Source organism: Mauremys mutica, chromosome 1 (assembly GCF_020497125.1).
Source record: "Mauremys mutica isolate MM-2020 ecotype Southern chromosome 1, ASM2049712v1, whole genome shotgun sequence".
Classification (NCBI taxonomy): domain Eukaryota; kingdom Metazoa; phylum Chordata; order Testudines; family Geoemydidae; genus Mauremys; species Mauremys mutica.
In genome coordinates this window covers 322,684,553-322,703,258 of record NC_059072.1, presented here as the reverse complement: position 1 = coordinate 322,703,258, position 18,706 = coordinate 322,684,553, and the positions used below count along the sequence as shown (strand labels likewise).

Below are 18,706 nucleotides of genomic sequence, written 5' to 3'. Positions count from 1 at the left end.
CTTCCACTAGAAGAATTGGGGAGCTGAATGCCATACTTGTCTTATTTTCTTATTCCCCCATGTTCATTTTTTCCTTTGTAGGGTTGCCCTCCATCTCACACTTGAGTTTATCCCTAATGTGAACACTAGATTTCAAATCAACATATCTATGGTTTGCCTTAACCTTGAGTGTTTTCTGAAAAGAAGACTGCACTTTCTGTAGGGTTAAACATTCTCCTTATCTTGTATTGCCAAAATTTTATTAACACGAAGCATGGTTTGTTGGCTTTAAGGCTCCAATCAAGAAATGGTATTTTAATGTAATGAGTCCGTTAAAGAGAAAAGTGCTTCTGAGACAACTCTTGCTTGATGGATCGAGGATTGCGTCTTGCTGACCTGTGAACAGGCTAATGATGTAAGATGGCTATATCATAATTCATTCGTCTTTCATCTGTCATACCATTATAGCAATAAGTGAACAGAGAAGACAATCTATAGTTTTCTCCTTTTGCTTTCTTTCTGTGTATTACTTGAAAACCTAGGCCAAGATTTACCAAAGTTACTGGTGAGCTTGAATTTCAGGGATAGGGCTGCTTAACACTTTCTATAAATCAAGCACCTATAAGGCATCTCAAGTTGGAGATGTAAGACTTGAGGTACCCAAAATATATCCAATTTTGAAAATCTTGGTTAGGCTTTAAGACCACGCAGGAACCTAAAGTAACGTTCATAAAATCAGGTAAAATATATCCAATTTTGAAAATCTTGGTTAGGCTTTAAGACCACGCAGGAACCTAAAGTAACGTTCATAAAATCAGGTAAAAAGTATTTTGCTATTTCTTTTTACTCGGAGGCAGGTTTCTGATTAGATGACAAAGATTTTTTTTTCCTATCAGAAAGGATATTTTAAATGAGGAAAAATAATTATATATGAAAGATAAAAAGTAAAGTCTTGATATAAGTTTTAAATAGCATTTTTAGCAGTACTTATTCACAAATATACAACCATTAAATACAATAGATTCTGATGCAGCATTTCAGTTTGCACTGAGAGTGACTACCTTTCCAGCTATTGGAGTAACAGTTATGATGTACAATGCGGTTAGCTATGATGAATTCATAGTTATGCAGATTTGCACTGATGGGTATGCAAACACTTCAGTATGGTATATTACTTTCTCAGTGCTTGTTCCCACAAATTGCAGTTCAAGGAGCCCTCGCTTTTTAGCTAATGACACTAGTTTACGGTGCAAATTATAATATGCTATAAAATATGCAAATTCCAAGTACATTATTGTGACATATAATTTAGGGACAATAGTATATATTTGATATTGCTTGCTGGGGTTGAAAAGAGGGGAAAAATCCTTCTAGTCATACACGTTTGGGTTTTCCCTCCCTACTTGATTTTAACCTGAATGTATCTCCAATGTATCTCTCCTCCCTTTTTACTGGAATCACTGTTTCCCCTGAATCATTCTCCCTCTAGCAGAAAATTACTGTAGCTGTGTTATTTATTTCAGCTTGTTATCTTTACTTAGTGGGTAGATAAGTAGTGTTCTGACAAACTGCTGATATCCTCTCCGAAGTCCAAGCATCTCACCTTGTCATGTGCCTGAGTTCCATCAGACTGGGAAGTCAGAATCCTATACTACTTCTGCATACTGGCATTATATAGTGACCCCTACAAGTCAGGCATCCTGCACTCTATAAACACAGTTTTGATGAGGATTATGTTCAGTAAAGATATTCATTTTAAACTGTTCAATTTTGTCCGTTCCCCACCCCCTTTGGACCAGATCCTGTGTTCCAATTAGGACTAAATCAAGATTTGCCTCTCTCCTTGTGGGTTGCAGAACTAGATGCTCCAAGAAGCAATCATTAATAGTGTCTAGAAATTTCATTTATGTATCCTGTCCTGACCTGACATGTACCCAGTCAATACGGGGATAGTTGAAATCCCCATTATGATTGAATTTTCTATTTTTACAGCTTCTCTAATCTCTCTGAGAATTTCATAATCACGATCACCATCCTCATCCTGGTCAGGTGGTTTGTGGTGTATTTCTACTGCTGTACTCTTATTATTCAAGCATGGAATTTCAAACTGTGACACAATTTGATTCATTAAAGATTTTTTCTATATTTGACTCTATGCTTTCTTTGACATATAGTGCTACTCCTCCACCAGCATGACCTGCTCTTGTCATTCCTATATATTTTGTACCTTGGTATTACCATGTCCCATTGATTATCATCGTTCCACCACATTTCTGGGATTCCTATTATATCAATATCCTCATTTCATACCAGTCACTCACATTCACTCATCTTAGTATTTAGACTTCTAGCATTTGTATACAAAAACTTATAAAATGTATCACTACAGTACCCACCGCAGCAGCGGGGCTGTAGGAGCTGTCTGCCCCTGCCAAAGCAGCGGGGCTTGAGGCGGGATCCAGGGACTGGGTTCATCATAGCCAAAGGTTCATTATTATGAAGAGTGCTACAGCGAGAGTGTACTGTATTTAGTTGCCTGCTTTCAACTAAATACAGTACACCAGCTTTATACCAGCTCGAGCATTTTCAGGAAGTAAAAAGATTTGTCTGCCAACATTATGAGGTTAGCTTGATTGATAACAACAAATCAATGGCAATATTATTGCATTGCTGCTGTAGCAAAAAAATGTCGGGCGTGGTCAAACACACAAGTTGTTACACCTTTGCAATGTTTTATGAATTATAGGGTTTTTTTAAATATGAAAGAGATATAGAAAGGGGATGAATATTATAATTATGCAAGGAAGTTAGGTGTACAATAATACATAAGCTTTTGTTTAATTGTAAACCTAGACTATTTTCTTTGACTCGGGGTTTGGTAGAAAGCTACAGATCACAAAAGACAGATATTCTTAATTCAGAGCATCAGAACTGTGAACCACTTGTCTGTAACAAACAGACAGAGCATGGTTCTGCAAGAGACTTGGAAAGAGCTTCCCTAATGAGTTAGAGTAATTCAGCAGCTGAGCAAGGATGTAATTTAATCACATTTTTAAAATTCTTTGTGCTGATCATAGTGATCTAATTCCCAGGAGTATTCAAAATTGATAAGAAACCTCATGTGAATCCGATCTGAAGGAACTCTCATTTGAGAATATAATTCTGTGAGAAAATGGACACGTTTTCTTATGTAAGAGCCCAGAGAGGGCTTACTTGGTTTATGGGAAATACTTGCATTTACAAAATCTGTTTACTTTTGCACATTAGGGTTTTGGGGTTTTCCCCCCCTTTATATCAGTGGCGCTGAGACAGATATTACCCATTGTTGGTTTTTGATAAACAGCTTCAGCTGTTGAGTTTTTATTCTCTTGGCTCAAATGTAAACTTTCCATACTTTCAAGGTGTAAAGTAGTGACAGTCTTCATGTTCTAAGTATTTTAGTAAGTAACTATTTGCCTTTAAGTTTTAGTAAGTGCTACTTTGAAAACTATGATGTAGTGTGACTGAAGATGTTTAACCCTGGTTACTACTGTATGTTTCTATTACTAGAACATCTTTAAATATTTATTGTGATAAAGGGTTGAGCAAGCATGTTTTACCTTTGCAGTTTGAAAACCTCTTTTCCTTCTTCTTATACAGGTCATGAAACCTAACAAACTTTGGCATTCCAGTGATACACAGTTTAGTACTGCAACAAGCTAGTTGTAATAGTTACTGCATATAGAAAATATTGGAATGCATGTTGTGATAGAATTGGTATTTAAAACAGAAAAGAATATATAGTACCTCTTGGAATTTTAAAAAATTCTAAATTTTATGTTTTATCTTGACCAGTATCTTGAGCATAGTTTACAATATCATTATACAATACAATTATTGCTATGTGAGTTGCAGATTATGACATGAATAGTGTAATATTTTCAGGTGGGATTTTTTTGTTCAAATATTATGAAAAAGAAGCAAAACTGTTTCTATTCTATGTTATCATGCAGCAAATTGGAGCCTAATAATGATATCACTTAAAGTGATAGACATTTGATTTTGTTTTTCTCTTACAGAATTTTTTTAAATAAATTAATTTACATAGTTAACAAAACTCTTTTCCCCCCCTTCTGTAGCAAATGGTACGTGAACAATACACCACAACAACACAAGGCACCAGCCTAGAGAGGCCGGAGAACCAATGTGTCTACAACATTGGTATTTATGGCTGGAGAAAGCGTTGCCTCTACCTGTTTGTCCTCCTTCTGCTTATCGTCCTAGTTGTGAATTTTGCTTTGACAATTTGGATTCTTAAAGTGATGTGGTTTTCTCCAGTAAGTGGCCTCATTAATTTTCCATTCTTTTTCTAGTCTTTACTAATCATATTCTCCTCCTTTGTTTGCCTGATGACCTCACCTATTTCATATGTATGTCAGTTTCTTCTTATGTAATAACCTTGTCTTTTTCTTACCTTATTAATTAGAATTTCTCATTCTGTTGGAAATACGTACAGAATAGTCATCTTTTACAACATTCATCCCTCTATGATTTTTAAGTCATTTTTAAGTGATTTTTAAATGATGTTTATGTTGATGACCTTACATTTGCAGTTAATTCAAACAGTTCTGTGAGAGATTTTATTTGTTCTTGCCTCAGTGTGTTTTTTCTGCCATTTACAAAGTGTGATTTCTCTAGTTTCATTTATACCCCCAGAATTCTTTAGAGTTCAAATGTTCTCACTAATTCAGCTTCTTTTTCTATCTGCACTCAAACGCTGATTTTTTAATCACCTATTTCCCTGCTATTTAAGGTTTAGAAATTGATTTATCAAATTAATAAATTAAAGCTCAAAGTATTTGAAACGACTTTATGCTTTAGGTTAAGCAACTGCATTGCTCAAGAAGAAATGTAATAACTTTTCACTACAATATGTATATTATTATCATGTAATTTTAAAAGTAATTTAGAGTGTAACTTAGGTTAAGTCGGCAAGAGGAAACTTGAGTCAGAATACAATAAAATGCTTCAGTGAATATCAAAGCTAAGTTAATTTGATCCTACCATGCAGTCTGTGATGCATAGTTGATTTGAATAGACTTATTACAAGGAAAACAATAACAGTAAATTCCTACTGTTCTGCCCCTGCCATTCTGTAAAGAGTATTATGTTAACATTTCTATCATCTATCTTTATTATGCTAGTCACTAAATGAAGGGGCATTTTATCTTCATGGAGCTATGTCTATACTCTTCTTTCTTTTACTATAAGCAGGTGAATTTTAAGTGCCTCTTACTCAGCATAGTTTTTATGATTGGATTCCTGTCAAGCTTCTTCCCCCACATAAATTCTTTTCAGCACAGTTTTTTTCATGTGTACTACAGGTACAGAAGGTCTTAGATCATGTTTAATTTTTTAAACTATTATGCAATGCATTTGGAAGATGTGCACTTTGGTGACTGCACATCATGAATCACAGTGAATGTAAGTGGCTAACATTTTGTGTGTGTGGCTCAAGTTCACAGTAAAGGTCACCCCTTCTCCACTTATTTTCCCGGGTCTTGGCTCCCCGGTGTGGCTCCCCTGTGTGGCCAATGGGTGGCTCCTTTCCTAGGGGTCATGGAACAAAAAAATTGGCAAAAACTCCCTCCCCTTTCAGGAATTCTCTCTGAAGGAATCCTGGTCTCTTCCTGCTTATCCACAAGGAAAGCAGCAAATGCCTCAGGATGGAACTGTAAGGGTTCTCTCCAGTTCTATATTGCAGGACTTGTGTACCTGAAATGTCCAGCTAAGCAGTGGCCCAACTATGTCCATGCCTAGCCACCTACCTATTATTGCATTCCAGGGGCACCAGAACAGGGGGCCAGCGGGCCCTGGCTCCCCCCACACACACTTTTTATGGGCTGTAAGTGTGAGCAAAGGGGAGGGGGCAGAGAGGAGTGAGTGGGGGCAGGGTCTTGGAGGGAAGAGGTAGTGCTGGGGTGGGGGCTTGGGAGAAGGGGCAGTGTGAGGGTCGGGGAGCGGGGAGAAGGGGCGGTGCAAGAGCGGAACCTCAGGTAGAATGTGTGGCATGAGGGTGGGGACTTTGGGAGAAGAGGCAGTGCGGGGGCAGGGCCACGTTTTGGGTGCCTCTGGCCCCCTCACTTTTAGGGTGCTTCTGCTGGTCCTGTTGTATTCCTTTTTTTCAAACCCTCCTTATTAAACTCTGGAAATCTTTTTGCAATTCACTGCTAAAGGATTGGGGTGTTCTGCTCCATATGCAGTCTCATCTTCCCCCAAAATGAACAAGCTAAACTACAAGTTCTTCTTCGAATGCTTGCTCATGTCCACTGCATGCTAGAGGTGGGTGCACCGCATGCACAGTTGCTGGAGATTTTTCCCTCAGTGGTATCCATAGGGCCAGCTCTAGTGCTCTCTGGAGCCGTGCATGTATGCACTAGTATAAGGGGCCCTGCCAGCCCACACCCTCTCAATTCCTTCTTACTGCCTTTGATGGTTGCTGTAATGACCCCTCTTGCTGTGGAAAGGTTTCTTTCCCAGTGGTTAAACTTTCTCTGTTCATATTCTGTATAGTTATCATAGTTAATGTATATAGTTCTTAGTTAGAGTTAGTGTATATAGTAGTGTTAATAGTTGTTCCTGTCATTAAGGCATGCCTCAGTCCCCGGGCTTTAAGCCATGTACCTCTTGCGGTAAGCTGATACCAGTAAGTGACACACACGCTAGCTGTCCAAAGTGTCTGGGGGTGTCTCACGTCAAAGAGAAGTGCCAGATCTGCAGGGACTTCAAACCTCATACCAGAAACGACAGGGACATTCGGCTGAAGGCCTTTCTCATGGAGGCAGCCCGTAGACCCGTCTAGGAGCTGAACCGCTCTGAGTATTTTGGCCCCCATGTGATGCGCTCCCCTGGCACCGCATTCTTCCCAGCACCGTTCTCCATCCCCAGTGCCAAGGAAAAAACATAAGAAACAGTGCACCGAGAGGGGTCATTCTCCAGTGCTGAAGAGAGAAAGGCAGAGACAGATTGATGTAGTGTGAGACACGCATTGGGTCACTCATCTTCCCCTGAGCCGCTGATGGTGCTGCAGCCTCCGCCCAGAGCACCAAGTCCAGAATGGGACCCACCACCAACTGCCTGGAGCAGCCTTTGGGCCAAGCGTTTGTTCACCCTTTGATCCCAGAGGCCTTTCAGATGGTGAAAGAACTGCTGTCCCTCCCAATCCCGCTGACCCCTCAAGGACCCCTCCAGCCAAAGCAACCAGAGACAGAAGGGAACAAGGTCCGGCAAGCTCCTTCCTGGTACCAACCACCGTGGCACTGTCCAGAGGCAAGCCCTCCATGGAACTGATGCACCAGTCACTGTCCTGACACTGGTCCTCGGTCTCTCGGTACTGCCCAGTGGCTGAAGCAGGTACTACACTGCCATGGTCTCCAGATGAAGAATCCTCTTCGGAGTCCAAAGTCTTTGGTACCAAAGTCTGTCCCAGTCTGGAGCCTCTTCCTGCACTCCAAACCTTTCATCCCCAGCCCCACTCCAGAGCCTGCACCCACAGATGGAGCCCTCACCCCTCCTATACCCCAATCCCCTGCCCCAGCCTAGAGCCCCCTCCCACACCCTGAACCCCTCATCCACAGCCCCACCTCAGAGCCTATACTCCTGGCTGGAGCCCTCACCTCCTCCTGCACCCCAACCATCTTCCTAGCCTGGAGCCCCCTCCCACACCCTGAACCCCTCATTTCTGTCCCCACCCCAGAGCCCACACCCCCAGTTAGAGCCCTCACTCCCTCCCACATCCCAACCCCCTGACTCAACCCAGTGAAAGTAAATGAGAGTGGGGGAGAATGAGCCACCGAGGGAGGGGGAATGTAGTGAGCGGGGGACAGGACCTCAGGGAGGCGGTGGGGCAGAGGGCATGGCCTTGGGGAAGGGACAGAGCTAGGGTGTTCGGTTTTGTGGGATTAGAAAGTTGGCAACCCTAAGACAGATGGTGATGAGCTAAAGCATAAAGTCCATGTATGGCTGTGACCTTTAATGTAGAGGATGCGTTAAAGCAGGTTGGTGTAGGGGCTTTTCTAAGTTCATACCTTTTTAAACTTAACAGGTATACCACAACTTGGAACTTGGAAAGAACTGAAATAACCAGTTAGGACAGAAATAACAAATGTGATACCTAGCCACAAAAGGGCCGTGATAACAAATGGACATTCGGTGGGCATTGGCTTTTTATATCAAATGGATGAAGCCATTCTGGAAATTGAACCAGATGTTTGTCGCAGTAGCAGATAGGATGAAGGGCCTCCTGGTGTCTTCTCAAAGAATTTCTTTGTGGATCACCTCCTGCATTCATATATGTTATGACTTGGCAAAGGTGCCAGCCCCTGCACTGACAGTGCACTCCACAAGGGAGCAAGCGTCCTCAGCAGCATTCCTGGTGCAGATTCCCATACAAGAGATCTACAGGACCACAACATGGTCATTAGTCCACACTTTCATCTCACACTATGCTATAACACAGCAGGCCAGGGATGATCCTGCATTTGGCAGAGTGGTGCTACAATCCACGAATGAACTCCCACTCCACTCCTAGGAAATGCTTGGGAGTCACTTACTTGGAATCGACATGAGTAAGCACTCAAAGAAGAAAAAACGGTTACCTACCTTTTCGTAACAGTTCTTTGAAATGTCCATTCCAAGGCTCACCCGCCTACCCGTCTGTCGGTGCCAGCCAGCAAGAAGGAACTGAAGAAGTGGCAGGTTGGCAAGGCTATATATGCAGTGGCATGATGGGCCGACTCCAGGGCGCCTGAACATCCCAATGGATATCGCTAAGGGGGAAATCTTCCATAAACTGTGCACGTGGTGCGCGCACACCTACTTGGAATGGACATGAGCAACACATCTCAAAGAACAACAGTTATAAAAGGTAGGTAACTGTTTTTTCCTCAGAGGGGATCATGAAAGAGCCCACTGTGTGGTATTGTTCACAGGAAAATCCTTTTTGACAATAACTCTTGCAGGCAATTATCTTATACCCTAAAGCATTAGATTTAATTACCTTTGTTTTTATTTTAGTTTGCATAGTTGCAAATGTTAATGGAAATAAAATTATCCAACCCTTCAAAAAATCCAGCTCCTGAACAAGTGGACTGTATGCTGTATTAGTTAATTAGATCAATCAAGTAAAATCTGTCAGATATAATGATATTTTTACTTGCATTGTATTATCTAGCCATTAGATGTGTCTCTGGGTACATGTAAACTCAAGATGGAGCTAGCATGCTAAAAATAGACGTGTAGCTGCAGTGGCAGAAGTAACGGGATGGGCTAGCTGCCCCAGGTACAAGTTCTGCCTGTGACCCGAGGTATGCACTCAGATGGCTAGCCCATCATACTGTCTGTGCCGCCATTGTTACAGTTATATTTTTGGCAAGCTAGCTTGGTCAAAGCTAGTGCACATACATCTACCCAAGCTGAAAATAACATCTAGCTCAAGTGTAGATGTATCCTATGTGGTGTATAGAGCTCCAGAAAATATGTGGTCCTTTTTGAACCAGGAAAACAAAGCTGAAACTCAAGTTGTGTTGGAAGCCAAGTTTTTAAACTATAGTTGTAGCTGTTTTTTTAATAAATCTCTCCCTCCTGTTTAAGAATTGAATATGACAGGACCTAAGTATATCTTGTACATCTGCATCTTAAATATTATTCTCATTTAAGATAGGCAAACCTCAGCAGGTTGAAAAATCTGGCAAAAGTGAATCTTGCACTGAGTCTCCATGCCTGGACTAGCTTTCTGTAACCACTGACTTACAGAACTGTGGCATTCAAACTAGCCTTTTAGTTTTCTAGACCATGGAATATTAATTATATTCATTCTAACCAAGCCCCAGTGAGTGTAGTTTATGTCATGTGTAACCATTTTATGGCTAGGGTAAGATTAGTTTCCAAACCAGTAGATATCAAATAAACCTCTCACCTTCAGAAGTACTTGGTGCTGCTGAGTACTCTAACATGGCCAATATTTTCAACTGACAAGATTCTGTTGTCTCTTAAGAACAAGAATCAGATAAACTTGTCTGTCTGATGCCAGGAAATAGAATTCTTGCAACAGAAACTGAGATGAGGCATCAGCAATGTTAATACACCATGCACATACTTAGCTCTAAAATAGATATTGTGAGTCAAACACAAGCTCTCATCAGATTCATTACCAATCCTGTTTTTGCTGATTGCTTATTAACAGACTCTACCCACAGTCTTATTATCTCAATGAAACAGTACACTTTTGTTTGCCAAGCAAGTTTCTAAAATAGTAATCGCAACAAGAAATACTGCACAAATTGCTGGATCTATAAAGTCATTAACTAAGGTACCTTTGGGACACAACAATAGATGTCTCAATCTAAACTTCCTTTAGCCTTTCCATGAATTTGACTTAAAAGCAAGATATAAATGTATAAGAAAAGAGGCTCCCTGGCTGGTCATTCTGCTACATTTTGACTACACTGTAGTTAGTTTCATTGTCAATTTTTTTCAGTAATTATATTATGTGTAGACTGTCAATATTTGGGATGGGATAGCACACACAAAACCCTTTCCCCTGGTTTTCTAATAATAAATGCCTTGCCATTCGTTTTCCTAATGTTGTTGTAGCTGCTAAAGAGGAACCAGTTTCATTTGAGTTGATTGCCTGTCACAGCTATTCAGTGAATTATCTTACTGGTTTTCTTATCTATATCTTTTTTAACTTTTTTTTTTTAAGATTTATTTTTTCAGTATAGAACCTACTGTTACCATTGTAGAAAAAGCCTTTTGCTCTGATTTAGCATAGTTTTTACAAGGTCTTCTTACAATGCTAGAGAAAAATCCTACTGTACAGTTGAGACATAAGGATATTAGTTTTTATTCAAGATGGGCATTATTCTAAGAACTTACAAAACTGCTTTTCAGCAGAAAAAATAAAGGTACATACAAAAATACAATGAAGCTAGATATGCTTTCAATCTGTTTATCAAAATGCTTAGCTCTCACATTTAAAATCAAGTAAAATAAAAATAAATACTAGAAATTAAATGTAAAAATGAATGGCTTTCCTATCTTAATATTGTAATAATAAAACACCGTAGGCCAGAAAGGCTACAAATTGAAACTGAAGTGACAAACTGGATGATCTCTTGTAGCTAGACTCCATAGTAATTCTACCCAAAGCATCAAAGAAACTGTCAGAATGATTTCCAAAAGGAGGAGGAATGAGAGGAAAGCAGAAGGTAAAACTGGTGCTAGCTTGTCAGGTAACATGTCGGATTTTTGGTCTTGCTGTTAAAGAAGTCAAATGAGTGGCAGAAGATGAAACTGATCTAAGATGTTTTCCAGTGCCTTTCTTCTTCTGGTGTTATGGCTACCTCTTCTGAAATTGAAGCTGGACAACTGAGGTTAAGTCTGTGATTCTGGAAGGAAGAGGTCAAGGGGGGCCTCCCTTGTCTGATATGGTTGAAGGAGTCCCAGAGATCAACAATAGATTAAGAATCTTCACTTCCTCAAGAATCTTATCCATCTTGAGGCTGATAAGACCCTCTCCCTCAAAGAGAGGATCTTCTATTTGGGTCTGAGACTTAGCCAAAATGCCTAACATTGTTAGCAAGGAGCACAATCTAAGGGAAGAAGCTGATGCCACCCGAAGCATCCTAAGTTCCTGAAGGATGTGCTTGGCCACTATATGCCCCTTAGTTACTAGCTTTGCTGGTGGTATGTGTGTATTTATTTTTCCTGCACCTCAGGAAAACATCCTGGGAAGCAGTGACTCTGAAAAAGATTTGAGGGTCATGGTGGATAATCAGCTGACTGTGAGCTCCCAGAGTAACACTGTGGCCAACAAGACTCCAACAAGAAACTGCTGAGCTGGAATTGATATGCAAACTAGATACAATCAATTTAGGCTTAAATAGGGACTGGTAATGGCTGAACCATTACAAACATTGAATCTATCTCCCCTTGTAAGTATTCTCACACTTCTTATCAAACTGTCTGTACTGGGCTATCTTGATTATCACTTCAAAAGTTTTTCTCTCTTACTTCATTGGCCTCTTAGAGTTGGTAAGACAATTCCCACCTTTTCATGCTCTCTGTATGTGTATATATATCTCCTCAATACATGTTCCATTCTATGCATCCGAAGAAGTGGGCTGTAGCCCACGAAAGCTTATGCTCAAATACATTTGTTAGTCTCTAAGGTACTAAGTCTCCTGTTCTTCTTACTGTGGCCAAAAGAGCTAATGTGATCCTGTGATACATAAACAGGAGAATCTCAAGTAGAAGTAGAAGGCTTATTTTATCTCTGTATTTGGCAGTGGTCCGACTGCTTCCAGAATCCTATGTCCATTTCTGGTGCCCACAATTCAAGAAGGATATTGATAACTTGGCGGGGATTCAGAGAAGAGCAACAAGAATGATTAAAGAGTTAGAAACATGCCTTACAGTGATAGACTCCAAGAACTCAATCTATTTAGCTTAACAGAGAGAAGGTTATAAGAGGTGACTTGATTACAGTCTAGAAGTATCTACATGGGGAACAAATATTTAATAATGTGCTCTTCAATGTAGCAGAGAAAGGTATAACAAGATCTAATGGCTGGAAGTTGAAACTAGACAAATTCAGACTGGAAATAAGATGTGAATTTTTGATGGTGAGAGTAATTAACCATTGGACCAATTTACCAAGGGTCAAGATGGATTCTCTATCACTGACAGTTTTTAAATCAAGATTGGATGTTTTTCTGAAAGATATACTCTAGGATTTATTTTGGTGAAGTTGTAGCTGCATTAGTTAATTAGATCAATCAAGTAAAATCTGTCAGGTATAATGACCTCCTGTTACGCAGGAGGTCATACTAGATGATCATAATAGTCCCCTTTGGCCATAGAAACTATGAATCTATGAACTGATTAGAAGGAATATTTATCCCCAAGATAAAATTGGTACTTTCCTATGACAGGTTGTTAATTTGCCACATAGATACCCAAGAAGGCATTCTTTCACCTAAGGTCTATTTTTGATGTCCTTATTCAATAGGAAGGTCTAACCTGCTCTGGAACTACTCAATTTCATTGGCTGCTGTCATCATCAATAAGTCAGGAGTAAGACTGGTTAGGAAATACTGGCATCTCCTTGGTGGCACCTGATAAAAATGATCTACCTTCTTATTTGATTCTGGGATTCAGAGTGGAACAAAGCAGAAGTGCTTAGCTAGAACCAGTAGGCCATCATTAATGAGAAGTCTCTGTCTGTCTGTCTCTGTCTCTGTCTCTCTCAGCAATACTCCCTCTTTGGACTCAATGATGTTGAACTTCTGTGGTGTCTTTTCCTTAAAAGTTGAAGTTTTCAGGTCCAGACCCTGTGCCAAATGGAAACTCCTGGAGATATTTGAAATGGTCAGGTAGTAAAACAGATGAAAAGGTGATTGTAGTCCTCCGTACATTCCCTCAGACAGTGTACAAATGAAGGAGTGATACTGTATGTAGCAGATTTTGAATACATGTTGATGAAGTGTATATGTATTATACTATGCAAGACACCAGTTAGTGGTGAAACCACTAGCTGAAAATAGTGAACTTTTAGAAGGACTCAGGACCCAATCTTGCAAATGATTACACAAGTGCTTAACTTTTCTAATGGGAGTACTGTATATTGTTTGAAGGATCTGGGCTGTGGTTTGAAATTAGAAACTACAGCTGTGTGCAATTGCAGAAAAAACTGTGAGGCATTTTTCATAATTCTGTTTCACAGATATTTTTCACCCCCTAAAATATTTATAAAATAACAATTTGTCAGAGAAACTATTCAAAACTGTGACATTTCATGTTTTCACAATGAAAATAATTTTGCTTAAAGTGGGACCACTTTCACAAAAATAATTCCATTTTAGTATTGATATTTAGAGAGAATACATAGTTTTGAATTGGCAACAAATGTTCAAATTTTAAGCATTCCAAATTTGATTATGAATATTTCACATAACTCTATTAAAAACAAATTCTAAAATAAACAGATAATAAAGGGATGAAATGAAAGCATCTTAGTAACAGAACGTGTCTCATTAAAAGTTGTGCAATGATCTGGACTCTGAAAAATCATGGGGACTTACTAAAACTAGAAAATCAACAGGCAAACAAGAAACAAGCCATATGAGCTCTACAGTGTGCATGACATGTACTTATAATAATGAAAGATAAGTTAGGAGACAAACACAAGGAAGACTGGGGTGGATACTAGGTGCCCTGATTCTAAACCAGGCATGTACCAATGCCAAGATATTGAAAACTGACAAATGATTTGGGGTGTTTTAATTTTTAGGTCTCAACCCTGGAAGCCTTAATGGGGCCTGATTACATAAGAACATAAGAATGGCCATACTGGTGTTCTGAGGTGTGGCCCCTTTACGAACAGATGTTTGGGGAGATGATCATCAGACCCATGTAGGAATGGGGCCAGGAGACCAAATCATATGACGGGCTGCTGGGAGGTGTAAATGAATGCTCTTAGTTCAGTCAGGAGAGAGCCTGGAAACAGGAGAGACGTATAGTGAGAGTCTACTGTAGTAAAGCCTAAATTTTGGTATACTAGGAGCTATAGAGACCAGCAGGTGGCTATGGGAAAAGGAAACAGACCTGATTTGGATATTGTGACGGGCTGGATCACAGAAACCCCCTTGGGAGCTGCCAGCCAATGTGCCAAGACTACTTCTATCCCTGTTTTCCCTGCCAGCTCAGGACTTCAGCACCCTGTCTTGCTGAGCCAGACACTCTTGTCTACTTCAACAAAGACCCAGAGTCTGAATTACCTGTCCCAAAGCTGCAGGTTTACCTAAAAACAGCTCACAGAAGTGTGCTTGTCTTTAGCACCCAGATGCCCAACTCCCAATGGGGTCTAAACCCAAATAAATCCGTTTTACCCTGCATAAAGCTTATGCAGGATAAACTCATAAATTGTTCGCCCTCTATAACACTGATAGAGAGATATGCACAGTTGTTTGCTCCCCCAGGTATTAATACGTACTCTGAGTTGATTAATAAGTAAAAAATGATTTTATTAAATAAAGTAGGATCTAAGTGGTTCCAAGTAGTAACAGACAGAACAAAGTAAGTTACCAAGCAAATTAAATAAAATGCGCAAATCTATGTCTAATCAAACTAAATACAGATAAGATCCTCACCAGTTCCAGAATGCTCCCTTTTACAGGCTAATCTCCTTTTAGCCTGGGTCCAGCAATCACTCACACCCCCTGTAGTTATTGTCCTTTGTTCCAGTTTCCTTTAAGTATCCTGAGGGGGGTGGAGAGGCTCCTTCTTTAGCCAGATGAAGACCAAATGGAGGGGTCTCCCAGGGGTTTAAATAGACTCTCTCTTGTGGGTGGAGACCCCCTCCTCACCCTGTGTAGAATCCAATCACAAAATGGAGATTTAGAATCACATGGGCAAGTCACATGTCCATGGATGACTCAGGACTTGCAGGCAGCAGTCATTACCCACATACTACCTTGAATGTCCTCAGGTAGACTTCTTATATGGATTGGAGTCTTCCAAGCTCTTTTGTCTTTTAAATGCTTCTTGATTGAGCACATTCCTTTCCCAAGAAGTGACTAAATGTTCTAACTAAGGCTACTTAGAAATCAAGCAATTATACAGCCAATGTTCATAACTTTGAACACGCAAATGGTGCCTGCATACAACTAGGATGAACATAACCAGTAGATCATAACCTTTACATAGATATGTTACATGGCATATGTAGCAAAACTCTATTCCAGTTATATCATACATACATTTATAAGCAGCCCCACCCCATAAAGCCTTATGGGGTACACTGTCACAGATATTAGGTGAACTGTTTTGATTTGAGAGACAATAAACCTATGCTAAAGAAAAGGACTGAAATACTTCCACTGGTGAGGATTTTATTGTCATACTGGCCAGTGAGTGGGGATCACTGGCTTACAGTGTATCTTTATACAGACTTCTCCACTTCGTTGCTCTTACATATATTTCAGTGCAAGGTTTCAACAGAATATATACCTATTTTTACCTTGGTGCACTCATACACATGTAACCCTTCTGCCCATCACAGTTGGCAGCAACAAGGGCCAGGTTCAGTATCTAGGGGTTCTGATCTGGTTGAAGGAGTCCCAGAGATCAACTACAACATGGACTTCAGCATGGGTTGTGCAAGCCTGCCCAGAACCCTGGGTAATTACTTGGGGAGCTAGCCTGTGCTAAAGCCTGTGCTCCCATGGCTTCATTGTTTTGGTACTTGAGCTAGCTAGGTTAAAACTAGGTTGGGTATGTCTATATGAGCTGCAGTCTCCCTGTAAATGCAATATAAATATTCCCTCAGAAGATCCTTTAAGCCAGTAGCAAATCCCAGTGTCTGAACTAATAGTTGATTGTCTCCTTTGTTTCTAGCAAGACAGAGAATCTGTAGCTCATATCCAAAGTGATACAGGTATTGGTACCCAGCCCACACAGCAGACTCATCTTTGTCCCGTGTCAATCGGCCACTGAGTCTAGAGTCTCCAGATCTCTGATTGGCTCAGAGCTCTCAAATGGTGAATGTATGGAATCTGCTAGACTGCTTGCCTTTAATGTCTACTTTCTGTTGTAACCAATATGGCTAGCTTAGTTTTTATTATATTCAGCTGTAATGCAAGGAACCTACTGGCCTATATCCTATAAGACATTAGCTTAAGCAAGTTAGCATAAGTATAGTAGGCCTGCAACCTTTGGCATAGATAAATGGCCTAATGGTTACCCTCAGATTTTGGGAACTAGGAACAGCTTGCTCAATGGCAGAAGCTGAAAACTAATGGTAAATTGCAACCACAGGAACATGGAAGTAATAACTGCAGAGCTGCTTAAGCAAGAAGTAATGGATATGATAATGAGTTAGATACCATTAATATGTTAATCTATAGGATAAATGTACCCCATTATTATGTGGGTGAGGAAATTAGATTTGGGCATGGAATGCTGGGATTTAACATAAATATTCATGATGGTGTTCAGGCCCTATAATAGGGTAAACTATCATGTAGAGAGAGAGAGTTATTGCCATCACTTTTAGCTTTCCACCATTTGAGGCCTTCAGTTCTATTGTTATCATAGAATATCAGGGTTGGAAGGGACCTCAGGAGGTCATCTAGTTCAACCCCCTGCTCAGAACAGGACCAATCCCCAGACAGATTTTTACCCCAGTTCCCTAAATGGCCCCCTCAAGGATTGAGCTCACAATTTTAGGCTTAGCAGGCCAATGCTTAAACCACTGAGCTATCCCTCCCCACCCTCTACCATCAATCTTGGGTACTGAGGAACCTGGACCAATGGACTCATTTGGCTTGCCAGAGGCAGGGCTGGTCCTTTGTTTTTTATCACCAAGTCCTCAGGGATGGGTCTACGTATGCAAATCAAAGAGCTCATGCAAAGAATAATAGCACAGATATCCCCAATACTGTATTATTCCTATCTGTTTATGTGGCTCGGAGCTTTTCTGGCTTTATAAGTGATCCTGATAAAAATCTCTCAGGCTTTACTTTGCCCTCTGTGTGAGTGTCTTTGCCATACACTACAAGAGTTCCTACAAGATATTGAATTCATTGGTTTTAGTCTCTGTGTAAACTGATTCTGGGGAAAGAACCTTATTATCTTCTGATTCCTTGGCAATCAGTACAAGTATTATTACCCTTAAAAAGGATCGGGCAACACTGTACAGCTTCAGAAACAGCTATGGAGCATATCTAGCAATTACTACAACCTTTCTCCAGATGTCTTTGGGCCCTATTGATTAAGCTGCCCTACCCTGCTTTCTGCATATATGCAATACAGCAGATTCAACTCAGATACTACATTCAGATACTACGGTGATGAGCATGATATAAGAGCGTATACTGAATAGAATAGAATAGAACTAATATGTCCTCCCCACTGCTTCTCTTCCTTTCCTTGGATATTAAGTCAATCAAATGCTGCAGTGTAAGCATGTGGGTTACAGTATCACTTACTGGTATCGTAAAGAGAATGCAAGAAAAGTGGTTGGGTGCTTTACTTTGTACTGAAACAAAGTTTATTCCGCTCACTGTTCATTTCTTACGCGGTAGGTATTCCATATCAACATTTGCAGCAAGATATTTGCTTCTCCTTGTAAGTATATTGCATAATTTACAGAACCAAATTATGGTGTCCAGTGTCATCTCCTTTTTATAGAATAATTTTGAATGAAATATATAAATTAAATACTCTCTGATGGCTCAGTGGTTATGGCACCAGCCTGTGACATAGAGCCAGGTTCAGTTCTTTGCTCCTTCAGAATTCCTGAGTGATCATGGGCAAGTCTTTTAGGCCCAGATCCTGAATATCTGGCAGCCTCCAGATCCTCTGCTTATTAGAATTGCCCCTAGCCATATTTTTCATCTTACAAACTATGTACCAAGGGAGAGGGAAAGAGGAAAAGAAGAATGAAACAAGATGGTGAGGGAGATGAAAGGAATGACAGAGAATGAGGAAGGACCTAAGAGATGGGGGAAATCACTGAAGGAGTTGGCAAAGAGAGAAAGGAATGTGAATCCTGAGAGATGCTGAGAGCTGGAGTGTTCACAGAGAGACCGAAGAGAAGAGAAGACCTGGAAGTTAAAAATAAGAATTAAAAATGGAAAATAAAATCACAAAGCCTCTCCCCCTGTTGTGTCAACCAGTGTTGCATTCC

At 40.3% G+C, this 18,706-nt stretch overlaps 1 protein-coding gene across 11 annotated transcripts in view; it reads left to right on the top strand.

Moving 5' to 3' along the window:
• The window catches only part of SGCG (sarcoglycan gamma), a 149,734-nt gene that overhangs the window by 51,963 nt on the left and 79,065 nt on the right, over positions 1–18,706 (top strand). For 10 of the 11 annotated variants that reach the window (XM_045017489.1, XM_045017481.1, XM_045017513.1 and 7 more), the window contains one exon: positions 4,098–4,295. The exons of the other annotated variant lie outside the window; for it this stretch is intronic. In XM_045017489.1, coding sequence (XP_044873424.1) covers positions 4,098–4,295 — 198 coding nt within the window. The remainder of the gene's footprint in view (positions 1–4,097; positions 4,296–18,706) is intronic. 11 annotated transcript variants of the gene reach the window in all.